The sequence below is a fragment of the Vombatus ursinus genome, unplaced genomic scaffold, assembly GCF_900497805.2.
Source record: "Vombatus ursinus unplaced genomic scaffold, bare-nosed wombat genome assembly UNPS02014808.1, whole genome shotgun sequence".
NCBI lineage: Eukaryota > Metazoa > Chordata > Mammalia > Diprotodontia > Vombatidae > Vombatus > Vombatus ursinus.
In genome coordinates, this window is record NW_020954586.1 from 4,774,237 (window position 1) to 4,789,182 (window position 14,946).

Below are 14,946 nucleotides of genomic sequence, written 5' to 3' on the forward strand. Positions count from 1 at the left end.
CTCCTGACTCCAACACCCGCTTGCTGGTGCCTCTATCTTGGCCTTTCTTTTCTTCATCTCTTTCCAAAGCCCAGGGAGTAAGAGAGCCCCCCGCCGAAGTTCCAGGCCCTATCACTAGTTACCCCAGCAGCGTTGGGGCTTGCCTCTCCTACCCCACTCCCAGGCGTTGTCCACCGGTCTTTGAGGCCTTCCAGTGGGGCTGAGCTGTCCCCAGTATTCCCTGGGAGAGAAACCAGACCTCCCAATGAAGGAGGGACAGTTGGGTAGGGAGAAGAGGCAGGAAGCACCATCTGGGAGTGCGGCAGTCCCTCTGCCCGCTCAGGTCCTTCCCAAAGGCTTCCATCTCCTGCTCTCCCCCGCCAGTCCCCCGGACCTGCTGCCAGCACCCTCTTCTGGCCTCCCTTCCCCTCCAGTAATTACTGCGCTAATTACAGCTCTTTGATGTTGCCCTTTTGAAGTGGTAACAATTGTCTGGGAAGGGGCCCCAAAGCAATTAGGCCTGGGAGCTCCTGGGGCCCAGGCAGGGGACCCAGAATCTGAGGATCCAGTGCTCAAAGGGACCTCAGAAATCCTCAAAATCAAATCTCCCCACTGGATATCAGAGGACACTGAAGCCCAGAGAGCAGAAGGGCCTTGTCCAAAGTCACCCAACTGAGTCAGAACTTGAACCCAAGGCCTCTGAGGCCAAATTCCAGAACTGGCTTTAGGCACTCAGACTAGGCCTGGAGAGGCCGCCTGGGACCCCCAGGACGGCCTGGGCCACAGGGAAAATCTCCTTGACGTAAGCACTGAGCAGTGGACAGTCGGGGAGGGCCTGGAGATGCTCCCCCTCCCACCCCAGGACCCGGGTCTCCTCCCCCTCCCCCCTCCAAGTAGCCTCTATGGGCTGCTCTGGGACAGGAAGCCGCGCTGTCCTGGCCGTCTGGCCTCTCCCTCCCACTCACTCCAGGGCCACCAGCCCAACCGTTAGCCCCGCTTTTTCCCTTTTGATGCCCCCTTTGATGGGCCTGGGGAAACAAGGGCCCTTTTCACAAAGAGCCCTGAGGACAGGACTTCAAAGGCTGCGACTGGTGGGGAGAGGGGACCCAGGGAAAGGGAGAGTCTCATCCCCACCCACTCCCTTCCCTCCGGCTGGCATCTTCGAAGGCGCCATTCATGACCCCAAGCTGGACACCGGGGCGGCCAGAGGAGGGTTTGTCCAACGGCCCCTCGGCACCCCCTACCCCACCCCTTCTAGCTCACCTCATCTGTCCTGTCCCTGCTAAGCCAGGGCATGGTGGGAGATCCTAGCCAGGGAGAGACAGACAGACGGAGTGGCTAGAAGTCTGAGGCCGAAGGCACCAGGAACTGAAGGACTGAGGGGCACCGCAACAGAGGGAGAAGAAAGAACTGGGAACCCAGGGAGGGGAGCTCTGGGGACCTCAGGAGCCTGGGGGGCTGCTCAGCCTGGTTCTCCCCAAGCCCTCAGGGTACGATGCTGCCAGTGGTGCTGGGGCTTCTGAGCCTCCTGTCCCCCTGGGGCATTGGGGGTGTGGGGGCTGTAGCCCCCAGGCAGGAGCGCCTGGCCAGGACCGCACTTCAAGGTGAGTCTGTTCCCTGGACATCCTGAGCATGGGAGGGAGGGGAGTTGGGAGGGGGAGTAGGCAGAAGTATGGAGTTTAGAGAGGGGGGTTAGGGAGAAGTAAAACTAGACAGGAGATTAAGGTTTACAAAGCCAAATGGGAATTAGGGATGAGTGTGAAGGTTAGGGGGAGACTTTAGGGCCTGAGGAGGAGTTAGAAAGTTTGTTGTTCACTCATTTTTTCAGTTACATCCAACTCTTCGTGACCCCATTTGGGGTTTTCTTGGCAAAGATACTGGAGTGGTTTGCCGTGGCCTTCTGGCTCATTTTACAGATAAGAAAACTGAGGCAAATAGGGTTAAATGACTTGCCCAAGGTCACACAACTAGTAAGTGCCTGAGGCCAGATTTGAATTCAGGTCCTTCAGATTTCAGGCCTGGCACTCTATCTACTGCACCACCCAGCTGCTCAAGTTGGAGATTAGGACAGGAATTTTGAGGTTGGGAAAGGTTGGAAGTCAGTAAGGAGGGAGTTAATTGAGAAATTGAGGTTATGGGAGGAGGGGGGAGGGAGGCATCCTAATAGCCCAACCCCTCTCATATATCTGCTCCATTCCTATTCGGGAGAGCCCTTCAGCCTAAAGCTTAGCTTTAGCTTTTCTCGGGTGGAAAAGGCCAAGGGCAGTGGGGACAGGTGGGACCATAACTAGACACTTTGGTACCTGGGGCCAGTGAGAAGATATTCACCTCAAGTCCACTTTTTGAGACAGATTAAGTCATAGTGAAAGTGAGACCTCAGGAGATAATGTGTGTCCATGAGCAGACGTACCAGGGCATAGAATAGGGGAACCCACCCAGACGCTGCTTCCTATTTTAATTAGTCATTCTTGCTGGTTGGGGGCTAAGCTCAGTCTTTCCTACACTGCTTGAAAGACATTACATTGGGTCTTCACCCTCCAAACTTTGATGCCCTGGCGCAAAGCCCTCATCACTCTGTCTTAGTTGCAGACCGCAGGGTCATCGATTTAGCAGGGACCTCACCTGGATTGCCCCTTCAAAAACCTTGGGCACATGACTAGCCCCTCTCTTTGACTGAGTTTCTGTATCTGTAAGATAAGGGGCAGGTCTGGGTACTCACTAACCCAGGCATAGATCTCCTGGTCTGATGACCAGCCCCGGTGCCCTCTGTTTCCACAGCTCTGTCTGAACAAGGGACTGTCCTGCTCAAGGCTGTCCGGAGAAAGGCCTCCCTGGCTGTAGAGAGGGCGACACTGGAATACAGACGCAGGCTTCTGGCGTGCCAGGCTTGTGTTAACCACACCTCGCCTTGTCCTGGTGAGCACCGAGGTGGTGGGGCAGGAACCCTTGCTTAGACCCAGCTCGTCCCTTCTCCTGGGGGCGGGGTGCTCAACGTTGCTCCCCCACGGTCCCCTCATAACCCTGTTTTTCCCCTCTTCTCTTCCCTCCTATATTCCTGTTCAAGGCTGAACTGTCCAGTCTAGCTCTTGACTAGCCCTCTTCCACCTCAGCCCCCCACCCCTCCCTGACCAGACCCCTCCCTTAGGCTGTAGGGATCCTGTGTAGGATCCTGTAGGGATCACTTCCTTAGGTCCCCTTCTCCCTTCCGTTAGCCCAAGGACAAGGTCAGAGTCCCTTTGGGGGAGTGGATGACCATTCATCAGGGGTGGTACAGAGAGGATTGCTGCTCAGAAATGGGTTGGACCAGGGGACCTTAGAGGCCCCTTCTAGCTCTGAGATTCTGGGATCCTGGGATGGGGATGTGTGCTGGTCAGAGGTGAGTATTGTGGTCCTGTCCCTTTGACCTCCCCAGGGCTTTGGAGCCAGCAGCTCCATGTCTACACCGCTCCTGGAAAACAGAAGCTGGGTAAGGGCTGCAAGGATGGGCAGAAGGTTGGAGGGGAGTATGGCCAGATGCTGGGGGATGTGGGAAGCCAAGGCAATGCCCAAGGGGGTGGAGCCCCATCCTCACTGCCCTTCCTCTCCTGCCAGTGACTTGTGGCCTTCAGAGCCGCGGAGCTGCCAACGTGACATGGGCCCGGGGCAGAATTGTGGGGGGCAAGGCAGCATCCCCGGGCTCCTGGCCGTGGCTGGTGTCGCTGAGGATGAATGGGCAGCCCATGTGTGGAGGTGTCTTAGTCGAGGATGCCTGGGTCCTCACTGCTGCTCACTGCTTTGCAAGGTGTGTCCCCTGGAAGGGAGTGGGGGGTGAGGAGAATAGGAACAGGCATCCAAACCTGACTGCCCCATATTCCCCACCTCCTATTATCAACGGCTCAAAAGGACTGTGGCTACAGCCTCAACCAGACGGTGGTCTCTGCTGCCCCCTGGTGGATGAGAGAAGTATCCCTAAGGCCATCCAAAAGCCAAGCCCGGGGAAGGGGAGGTGAACTGAAAGCCCCTGGGATGACCTATGTAGTTCATAGCATCAAGATTTAGAGCCAGCCGGGCCTCAGAGAGGCTGAGGGAAGGGTGGATAGAAGGCAGTCAAGAAGGACCTTGGTAGAAGGACCTTGGTTCGGCGTCCACCTCTGGAGCTTACTAGCTTTGTGACCTTGAGCAAGTCACTCCTCTGAGCCCATTTCCTTGGCTGTAAACTGGGAATAATGACGGCTAAAGTCCCTACCTCCCAGATGGAGGGTCAACTCAGATAATATATGTTAAGTGCTGTGGAGAGCCTGCCTGGAACTGGGAGAAACCTGGGCGCAAGTCCCTTTTCCAACACATACTGGTTGTATGAGACTGGACACATCATTCTAAGGGCACCGGTCAATTCCCCAGCTCTCTACAACTATACATTGAATAAGAGTCACTCAGCTGCATTAGTAGAAGGGGTTTCCTCCATGGAAGTTCCCTACACCAACAAAGTCACAGATCCACACCAAAAACAAACAATAAGCAGACAGGTAGAAGAACAGAGGAAGGGAGGGAAGGAGGGAGGGAGGGAGGGAGGAGGAAAGGAAGGTAGCAAAGGAAGGAATGAAGGAAGGAAGAAAGAAAGAAAGAAAGAAAGAAAGAAAGAAAGAAAGAAAGAAAGAGAGAAAGAAAGAAAGAAAGAAAGAAAGAAAGAAAGAAAGAAGAAAGAAAGAAGTCAATGCACAAACCCTCCAGGGCCTCAGGTCTTAATATTTCCTTACCATTCTTCCTCCTCTTCCTCTTCCTCCTCCTCCTCCTCCTCCTCCCCCCACTCACCCCTATCCCATCTCCAAAGGAAAAAGAGAGAAAACACCTAAATTAGATTAAACAAGTCTGAGTGGTGCAATGGATAGGGCTTTGGCCATGGAGGCAGGAAGCCCTGAACTTCAAATATTGCCTCAGACACTGACCAGCTGTGTGACCCTTAACAGTCATTTTGTCTGCCTCAGTTTCTTCATCTGTGAAATGGGGATAATAACAGTACCTACCTCCCTGGGTTGTTATGAGGATAAAATGAAATGCTATTGTTAAGGCACTTAAACTCCTCTATAAATGGTGACTATTAATATTATTGCCAACCCAGATATGATACAGTAGAAAAACACTGGAGTTAGAATTGCTGAGTTCAAATCTCACCTCTGTCAACTACTCCCTGACTTTACTTGACCTCGGTGTTCTCATCTGTAAAATGGACATTGGATTGGATGTACTCTGAGTTTTCTTTCAACTCTAAATCTAGAAGCCTATGTGTGAATCCCCTTCCCGAGACTTAAGAAGGGACCAGGAGAGTCAATAACCTCCTCCTTCCCCCTCCCCAATGACCACACATCTTGTGTCCCTCAACAGCCTTCAGAATGAGCTCCTGTGGACAGTGACCCTGAACAGTCCCCCTGGGGAGAGGCAGGAGGATGGGATCCCAGTTAACCGCATTCTGACCCACCCCAAGGTAAGACTCCAGAGCCCTTCCTTATCCCTCTCTCCAAACTGCTCCTGGCCTCTGGTCTCCCCAGCGCTCTGACTTCCCATACCCCTCTCCCTTCTTCCTCCAGTTTGATCCCCAGACCTTCCAGAACGACTTGGCTTTGGTGGAGCTGTGGGCGCCAGTGCCCCCATCCGAGTGGGCATGGCCTATTTGTCTACCTGAGGAGCCCAGGGAGCCTCCAGCAGGCACCCTCTGCTCCATTGCTGGCTGGGGAGCTGTCTACGAAGGTGTGACAGATGGGGGCTCTGAGCTAATGGGGTTGTAGATGGCTGTCTAGTTCACAAACGCAGCCCCCAGTGGGGAGGGAGATGGGAGTGGGTGGGTGTATGGGCAGGTGGAGGAAGGGGTCACAGGGGATGGAGCCAGGGTCCCAAGAGCTCTATGCCCAGCAGTGTCCTGTCAATCCCTCTCAGATGGACCTGCGGCTAAGGCCGTGAGGGAGGCCAGGGTGCCCTTGCTCAGCTTGGACACTTGCCGGACAGCTCTAGGGTCAGCACTTTACCCCAGCACCATGCTCTGTGCGGGCTCTCTGTCTGGAGGAGTGGACTCCTGCCAGGTAGGAAGGAGGGAGCTGACTGGAGCTAGCACCCTGCCAGAAGTGTGAGCAACATGGCTTCTCGTTCGTGGGGACGGCTGCCTAGAATGGAAAGAGCACTGGATTTGCCACTGGACGCCCTGGGTTCAGATTTCACCTCAGATATTACCTGAATGACCCTGGGCCAGTCCCTTACCCACCTTGGACCTCGATGCCCTTTTCCATACTGAGGGGATTGGCCCAGGGGTCTTCTGAGGTTCCTTTCAGCATTAAACCCCAGATTTTATGACCCTATGAACATAGGTAGGGGGTGAAGCAGGGATGTGATTAAGTCTCAGCAACCCTCCTACCCTCTTCCCTTATGAGTCACCGAGTGTGAAAGAACTTGGACGCCCTCTGAGCCCAGTCCCTTATTTTACGGGGTGGCCCAGATAGGGGGATGATTTGCCTGAGCTCACACAGTTGGTGGAGGGCGGAGACTAGAACCCCCCAGATCTCCTGACCCCCATCCCATTCTCCATAACTGTCACTTTTCAACCGTGCAGAATAGCTCCCTGGTCAGGGTGCAGGAGGGGCAACATGGTGTCCCAGGGGGCACCAGTTCCTCCTCCTTTCCATGTGCTCACAGGGTGACTCAGGGGGGCCTCTGACATGCTCAGTGGCTGGGCCCTCTGTGAGGGAGGTCGTCTACGGTATCACCTCCTGGGGGGATGGCTGTGGAGAGCCGGGCAAACCTGGTGTATACACCCGCGTGGCAGCTTTTGGGGACTGGATCCACCAGCAGATGAGTGGTAAGCGACCTCTCCCTACCTCTTCATCAGCCTTAATTTGGTTTGCTTTGGATTGGGTTTTTTCCTCCACCTTTCACCTTGCATGCTACCAGGAATTGGGGCACAGAGAAAAAAAAAAACTTCAACTTCAGCAACCATTTATTAAGCACCGACTACGTGCTAAGGTATTATGCTAGTGCTGGGAATGCAGAGACAAAAATGAAACCTTGAACTCACATTCTATTTGTCCATTCAACAAGCAGATATTAAGCACCTACTATGTGCCAGGCTCTGTGTTAGGAACTGGGGATACAAAGACACAGTATAACCATATCTGCCCTCAAAAACTTTACATTCTATTGGTCTATTCAACAAGCAGGCATTAAGTACCTACTATGTGCCAGGCTCTATGCTAGGAACTGGAGATCCACAGACAAAAATGACCCTAGTTCTAGGTTAGAAATTCAGACTCAGGCTCTGGTCCCACTCCACACCTTCTGGGCAAATCTTGGTCTCCCCTGTGTCTCTATTTCTTCCAGATTGACTCCCTTTCTCTCTTGTAGGATCGTGGATATAGAGGGGAATGGACCTTAGAGATCATTGAGTCCACATTTTACAGATGAGGAAACTGACCACAGAGAGGTTAAGTGACTTGTCCAGAGTCACACAGCTAGGAAATGTCTGAGGCAGGATTTGAACCCAGGACTCACAGACTCCTTGGATGTATTTACATACATGTTGCCTCTTCTAATAGAACGTAAGCTTCTTGAGGGCAGGGACTGTCCCCCTTTTGTCTCTATTCTTAGGGTGCTTAATGAAAGCTGCTTGAGCGTCTGATTGATTGAATGAATAGCACTGAGAGGGTGGTTCAGAGACAGAACTGTCGGCCAATGGAGTTCTGTCTTCTGCAGCCCCTCCTTCCAGCCGGGAGCCCAGCTGCCGGGAGTTTTTGGCCCTGGATGCTCAGGAGGACCCTTCTGCAGAGTTCTCTCACCTCTGCGCCTTCTACGAGCGCTCCTGCCCCGTGCCTCGGGGATCCGGCGCCTGCACCCGCCTGTCCCAGAAGAAATGTCAGCTGCACAAGAGGAGATGTGGTCAGCTTCTCCTTGCCGCTGGGGGGGACGATTGAGTGGGGCTGCGGCCAGGTCGGGAGGGGGGAACCTTGGAATCCCTCCTCCCAACCTGGCCCTGCCCCGTTCTGTGTCCCCCCCCCCAGAGCTGCGCTCTCTGGTCCAGACCCTGCTGAACCTACTCAGAGACGCTCAGGACTTCTTCTCGCGCCACTTGGGTCTGCTTCGTCTTGCGCGAGCGCTGCCTCACCTTGGCCTAGGGCTTCTGCAACATTCCTGGCTTCCTTCCCCAGCTCCGTGGCGAGGCCAGGGCACAGGTACCTCGATCCTCTCCGTGGGCTGGCCAGCTTTCCTGCCTCCTTTGCCCTTTCCCCTGAGACCTCATACTTCTTAGAGACCCTCGGTTTTGCCTGACACCCCACATATTAACCTGTGACCAGAGCCTTACCTAAGGCAAGGACACAGGGACTTTCCTTCAGGACCCTGGCAATGCTTTCTGTCTTTCACTGTGAGGGGGTGAACTTCTTTCCCATCTCCCCCCATCTTTTCCCCTTTCGGCAGCCTCCCTAGCAGTGGCCTAGACACAGTGTCTCAGGGTCCTTGTCTCCCCGATATGGGGTGATAAGCACTCCATTCCCTCCTCGGAATAACTTCCCTGCCTCTTGCCCTGAGCGCGGTTTGTGGTGCCAACATCCCAGATCCGACTGAGGATGCTTTCCCCCCTCCCCTCCTCCTGTGAGCTGCTACCTTCTCTCTCTCTGTCTGACTCCCTCCCAATGTCCTCATTCCCCCACTTTGGAACCAAGTCCTCACTGTTTCCTTCCTCCTCAGCTCCCCGAGGAGATGCTCCCCTACCCCAGGCGAGGCAGGAGCAGGAGGCAGAAGGGGAAGGTAATGGGTCAGGCCCTCCACCCGTCCCCTCACATCCAGCATTACCCCAAGGCTGTCTACTGTGGGTCTCTTTCCAACAGGAACCCCAGAGGGAGTGAGAGGAGAGGGGAAAGAGGCATGAAGTCAGGAAGAGCCCTGGGTTGGAATCCCACCTCTGCTAAACATTAGCACCTACCCTGGGTAGGCCCCTTCTTAAGCTCCCTGAGCCACAGCTTCCTGAACTGTGAAATGGGCACCATCCAGCTCAGAAGGTTGTAGGAAGAAAAATACTCTGTAAACTTTAAAAAAGAAATGTAAGTTACTATTAGAAAGGAAGGCAGGGCAGTGTATATGGTGAGTAGCTGAATGAGAGGTGGGGGAAGCAAAATGAAAGGACCGGACTTAGCAGCCTCTAAGGTCCCAGTTCTAGATTTCTGATGCTATGGGACCCTCTAGGCCTCAGTTTCCCCATTTGTAAAATGAGGGGATTGCTCTAAATCACTTCTAAAGTCCCTTTTGGCTCTAAACGCTCAGCATATGTGGATGCTGGGGCTCATGACGGCCAGGGGAAACTATGGTTCTAAAGTCCTTTGTAAACTGGAGTGCTGTCCCCCTCCCTTCAGGCTGCCCCGGGCTAGATGCTCTGGGCCAAAAGCTGGCTGCCCTTCGAGGAGCTCACACCTGGATCCTACAAGTGCCCCGGGACCAGCTGGCTATGGACTTTCAGGAGGTAGGGACAGAGCCCCTCAGGCCCCAGGCTTGTCACCTTTTCCTCCACCTTTCACCTTGCATGCTACCAGGAATTAGGGCACAGAGAAAAAAAAACTTCAACTTCAGCAACCATTTATTAAGCACCGACTATGTGCTAAGGTATTATGCTAGTGCTGGGAATGCAGAGACAAAAATGAAACCTTGAACTCACCCACAACCTGACCTGCCTCAGAAAGTGTCAGAGTCTGACCCCAGAAGAGGGGGGCAAAACAGGGAGGAGGGGGAGGATGCTGGGAGAGGGTACACACCTCTGCCTTGCTGACCTGCCCTTTTCCCTGAACAGATCCTGGCTGACCTGGGCTCCAGGACTCCGAAGGGACTCTTCCAGGCCCAAGTCAGGGCAGTCGTGGGGGGCCGGATAGTGGTCTTTGTCACCATGATAGGATTGGAGCCTGCCACCCTCACTCATAGCCTCCCTGGCCTTTTGGCCCAGGCCTTGAGGGCCTTCAGAGCTGGTTCCCCAACATAGTTGGGAAGGACTCAGTCCAGAGGCCCCTCTGGGACTGAGCAGGGGCTTGGCCCTGCTGCATGGAGATAGCAGGGTGAAGAGGACAAGCAGGGACAAGTCTCTTGGAGCTGAAGACCCCGAAGGAGGGGCCAGGAATTCAGGGCCTCAGGGGAGCCTCCCTCCCCCATCTTCCCAGCCTCCAGATGAAGTTTGATGGTTGGGGTGCCCTGTGACTGACCCCGAGGAGGACACTGAAGCTCAGGCATCCCTTAGCTAGCAGTGGGGGTAAGCAGGGATCAGGATAATGTAGTTATTTATCAGCAGATTTGGTTTATGGGGGGGGTGCGGTAGAGACACGGACAATTATCCCCTCCACATCGCGACTTTCCCCATCGTGGTTTCCATACATTGCGGGTCGGCATAAGAAATTAAATGGGAATTTGGGGGAGTTTGGTGGAAGCCACAGATGACATGTGAAGGCCAGCAGACAACAGAGAAAAAATTTAGAAACTCAGACATGCATAAAATATGTGTATAGTATCGTATGACCAACATATTTTATCTTTTAATACCATAATAATTCAGACTTCTTCTCTGGTATGAAGGGAGAGCCAAAAATATTTTATGCGGCCTTTCCAGATCATAGGGGCACTGTGCCCCTAACCTCCCTCTCCACTCCCCCCCTTCCTGCCCCCGGTGATATGGAAGAGATAACTGAGAACTAGCATTTCCATAATAAATGCCCCCCTCCACCCACAAGCTCCCCTGGAATTGGGCCAACAAGTAAAGACCCAGCAAGCTTTGGGGAATAGATGGTGGGAGCACAACCAACCTTCATCTGGAAATAGAAGAAACTTCTCTTCTGAAGAGCGAGGGGGCGGAGTGGGGGCCTATGGGTACGGAATGCTATATAAAACAGCAGACTTCTGGGATGTGTCGGCTAGTTTTGATGGATTGTTTCCCCTTCTTTTTTATTCTTTGTTATAAATGATGACTCTTTGGGAGACAGAAGCAGGATCACAACAGAAAATGTGGTTGATAGAAAAACAAACGATATCAATTTTGTTTTTAAAAGCAGCTACAGGAGGTATTCGGGGTCCGGGGCCTCTTAGTAAATTGTAGGTGTTTGACAAATGTTCCTTTTCCCCTCTCCCAATAAACTGTTGTACGTGTGAAGATCCTGAAGGCCAAGGGTCATTTCTTTTTGTCTGGGTTCCCGAGACTGGCACATGATAGACATTTAATAAATATTTGTTGAATTGAGTCGGATTTCCTAGGTGTGAATGTCCTAGGTGTGCTGCTTCCGGATAGGGCACAGGCTGGCCCCTTCAGGGAAGGGCTCCCACCTAGAGGTGGGCCCCTCGGAAGGCAGCTGTCCCTTCCGGATGAGTGACAGCCCCAGCCGGCCGGCCGCTCTCCATGCCCCTGCCCAGCTCGCCCACAGGCCCCTCCCTCATGCCTCCTCCTTGATGGGCCGCGGCCCCTGCTGGGCTCCCTCCTTCCCGGTCCTCTGGCCTTCCTCCCTCCGCCTCGCCCTCCACGAGCCCCACAGGGGTGTCCGGTTGCTGTTATAATCCCTTCATTTCCTCTGCTCCTCCTCTCTCAGCCCAACACCACCTGTCCCTCCCTTCCCCCCACCCCCACCCCCATCCTATCTCCATTACTCAGCACCCTGTCTAGGACAGTAGGGGTCAGGTCCAGGGCTGCAGACCAAGGGAACGGAATGGAGGGCTGGACACTGGGGCTGGGGCTGCTCACGGCTCTGGCCGTCTCTGGTAAGGACCTGGCATCTCTCTGATCCCCATCTCACCCCCCAGCACTTTCCCATCCAGGGGAGGTGCCCACCCTTCACCGACACTTTCACTTTGGCCCTTCCTCCCTGCCCCCAGCCCGCCATTCTCCACACGGCCCAGCTCCCAAGATTCACACATGCTCCCCCCCCCACCCAGGACCTTCTCCCTTCCTTCAGTCCTATAAACCACCCCCCCCAAAGCCTGCTCAAGGACCCAGCCTCCAGGGGCCTTTTCAGACACTCTGTCCAGCTCCTTGCAGCAGGACAGTGGTCAGAGTGGAACGCCCATCCAGGCTCCCCACTGGACTCGGCTGGATCCTCGGGCCCCTCCCCAGCCAGTCCCTTCTCTCCCCAGGTGCCTGGGCCCTGAATGAGGAGGAGCGCCTCATCCGCTATCTTTTCCAAGAAAAGAGTTACAACAAGAACCTGCGGCCGGTGGAACGCCAAGGGGGCAAGGTGGACGTCTCCCTGGCCCTCACCCTCTCCAACCTCATCTCCCTGGTGAGTCCCAGGCTCTTTGGGGCCCTGAAGGTCATCCGGGCCCCCTGGGGACAGTGACACCCTTTGCCCCCAGGCTCTTTGAGGCCCTGAAGGTCATCCGGCCCCCCTGGGGACAGTGACACCCTTCGTCCCCAGGGTCCTCTGGGCAGCTGCCCGGGTGGGCCAGGTGGGGCGGGGGAGCAGGAGGGGGAGCTGCCCCCCACCCAGGCAGTACCCCTTCCCACGCCTCCTCCTGTCTTCGTATTTCTTTGGAGTGCGCATATGCTGTTTCCTCCCAGTAGAGTGGAAGCTTCTTGAGGGCAGGGGCCGGTTGGTTTTCGTCTGTGTATCCCAAGGCTTGGCACGTGGAGGGGGAGGGTTTATAAACGCTTATTGACGAGTAAAGAAAGAAGAAGAAGAAAGAAGGACGTTTGGAAAGAGGGGAAGAGAGGAGGCAGATGGGCTTAGCTTTGGTAGGTCATATGAAGTCTGACACAGTCCACTAAAATTAACTGAAACAATACCTCGAATAAAGCAGCAAGATCGAAAACAAGCCTCTGAAAAGAGAAAAGGGGACAGAACGGGGAGGTCTGCTCACGAGGCGTCATGGGCCCGGAGAAGTTCTGTAAGAAAAAGGGCCTCGTCCCCCAAAAAGAGACGCTGGAAAGGTCCCTCCCTCAGCCAGGGGTGGGGGCCTATGGGGGTGAAACAGCAGGTGCACTGTCAGACTTGACTGATGTGTGGATCAGCTTTGCTTCCTTGTTATAAAGGATGGGAGGGGGAGGGAAAGGTAGGAAGGAATACATGGGGAACTGTAGGTCATACGGAAATAAATTATATCAATACATTTTTAAAGTGTCTGAGCTAATGTGCCCAAAGTAAAAATCAGTGTGGTAGAATAGGTAGAGAGCAGAGGACTTGGAGTCAGGAAGACCTGGGTACGAATCATACCTTAAATACTTACTGGCTGGCTGTGTGACCCTGGGCAAGTCACTTGACCTCTGTTCGCTTCAGTTTCCTCAGCTGTAAAATGGGGATAATATCAGCACCTCCCTCCCCTCCCCCAGTTGCCACAAGGAGGGACAGCTTGGTACGGTGCAAAGATTTCCTGCATTTGGACTCAAAAGACCGGAATTCGAATTCTGGGACTGCCACTCACCACCTTCATGACTTTGGGCAAGTCTGAGGGAGGTCCCTTTAGAGCTAAATCTGAGTCTGTTAGGATCAAATGAAATAATGTATTAAAGTCACATGGAAATGTCTATTACTGTCCCTGTGCTTTCACTGGTCTAGGGCAGAGGTGACTAAGTCTACTTGGACCCAGCAGCCCAAGCCAGATTAACCTGTAATTGGGAAACATTGAGCCCTATAGATAAAAATACAAAACGAAACATAGATAATGTTAATTTGTGATTTTCTAAGTCACTATCAGCCCACTGGGATCTGTTTCTATTTGAGCTTGACTGTACTGGTCTGGGGAACTCCCAGGGAAGAAAGTCTCTTTACTGGCGTAGATTGCAGCTCGCCCAGTTATAATTTAGAGGGTTGTCTGGGACAATGGAGGGAAGTGACTCACCCAGGGTCACACAGCAAAGATGTGTCAGAGGTGAGACTTGAACCCAGGTCTTCCTGACTCTGAGCTCACCTTTTTCCCCACTTCAGCCTCTTCAATTATTGTTACTAATGTTTTAAAGTAAAGAGGACTGTGTGCAGACTGGGACTCCTGGCATCACAACCTCTTGGACAAGCATCTGCCACTCCCCCACCCCTAGAGGTCTAGACATCCCGGGGCCTGGATCACCACCCTCAGGCCGAATTTGGGGCAGCTGGGTGGTACAGGGGATAGAGCACCGGCCCTAGACTCATGAGGACCTGAGTTCAAATCTAGCCTCAGACACTTACTAGTGGTGTGACCCTGGGCAAGTCACTTCATCCCAATGACCTCCTCAATAAATAAATAAATGAAGGCCTAGGACCTGGGACCCAAGGTCAGCTCTCAACCTACTCTTCCCCTTTCAGAAAGAAGTTGATGAGACCCTCACCACCAACGTGTGGATCGAGCACGTGAGAAAGTCCGGCGTCCTGGGTGGGGATGGGAGTAGGGGAATGAATCCTCCCCCAGGCGAGGCCCCTTTCTTGGCACCCCACAACTCCTGGCCCTTCCCTGGGGGTGCCCGCCTCAGGCTGAAGAGGGATGAGGGGAGGACTGGGTCTCCACGTGTCCTCTGGGTCTCTAGGGCTGGATGGACAGCCGACTCCAATGGGATATGGCCAACTTTGGGAATATCAGCGTCCTGCGCCTGCCTTCGGACATGCTGTGGCTCCCCGAGATCGTCCTGGAGAACAGGTGAGCCTGCGGTCCTCCCCTCCCCCTCCAACGCTTCCCCAAGGCCCCCCTCTCTCAATCGAGCAGCCCCGGCCCCCTCCCCTTCCCCTCTTCCGGTCTCCTGGGCCCAGCTCTCCCCACCTTCTCCTAAGGGGCAGCGGATGGAGCCGAGGCCCCAGAGTCAGGAAGACCAGTGCTCCGGAGCTGCCCCAGACACTGTCTGACCTCTCTCAGCTCCACGTTTCTCATCTCCACGGAAACAAAAATAGCGCTTACCTCCCAGGGCAGCCATGGCAGTCAGATGATAGAATCCGTGGAGAATATTTGGCAAACCTTGGAGCTGCTATCCCCCGTGGGGTTCTTCTGTCCTCTTGGGGCCCAGTCATGCTAGCCTGGCCTCTATCCCCC

At 54.2% G+C, this 14,946-nt stretch overlaps 2 protein-coding genes across 2 annotated transcripts in view; both read left to right on the forward strand.

Moving 5' to 3' along the window:
• Positions 1-1,474: 1,474 nt before the first annotated feature.
• Positions 1,475-11,514, forward strand: PRSS56 (serine protease 56). Its single transcript, XM_027875280.1, has 16 exons — positions 1,475-1,583; positions 2,758-2,895; positions 3,192-3,355; positions 3,406-3,517; positions 3,571-3,760; positions 5,341-5,440; positions 5,544-5,703; positions 5,890-6,032; positions 6,640-6,802; positions 7,693-7,875; positions 7,998-8,168; positions 8,524-8,586; positions 8,683-8,742; positions 9,345-9,451; positions 9,776-9,943; positions 11,233-11,514. The coding sequence occupies exons 1-16, from the start codon at positions 1,475-1,477 to the stop codon at positions 11,512-11,514; spliced, it is 2,313 nt and encodes a 770-aa protein (XP_027731081.1).
• A 99-nt stretch (positions 11,515-11,613) lies between these two features.
• The window catches only part of CHRND (cholinergic receptor nicotinic delta subunit), a 7,911-nt gene continuing 4,578 nt past the window's right edge, over positions 11,614-14,946 (forward strand). The window contains exons 1-5 of the mRNA XM_027875281.1: positions 11,614-11,715; positions 12,088-12,233; positions 14,232-14,276; positions 14,450-14,559; positions 14,603-14,718. Of these exons, the coding sequence (XP_027731082.1) occupies positions 11,664-11,715; positions 12,088-12,233; positions 14,232-14,276; positions 14,450-14,559; positions 14,603-14,718 (469 nt within the window). The 5' untranslated portion in view covers positions 11,614-11,663. The remainder of the gene's footprint in view (positions 11,716-12,087; positions 12,234-14,231; positions 14,277-14,449; positions 14,560-14,602; positions 14,719-14,946) is intronic.

Bases quoted from the DNA above. Each gene is read 5' to 3' on its own strand.
- PRSS56 (XM_027875280.1), top strand. From the start codon at position 1,475: ATGCTGCCAGTGGTGCTGGGGCTTCTGAGCCTCCTGTCCCCCTGGGGC. The intron at 3,356-3,405 runs GTGAGTATTGTG...CTTTGGAGCCAG, and splicing joins GGGATGTGTGCTGGTCAGAG to CAGCTCCATGTCTACACCGC. The intron at 8,587-8,682 runs GTGAGCTGCTAC...CTTCCTCCTCAG, and splicing joins TTCCCCCCTCCCCTCCTCCT to CTCCCCGAGGAGATGCTCCC.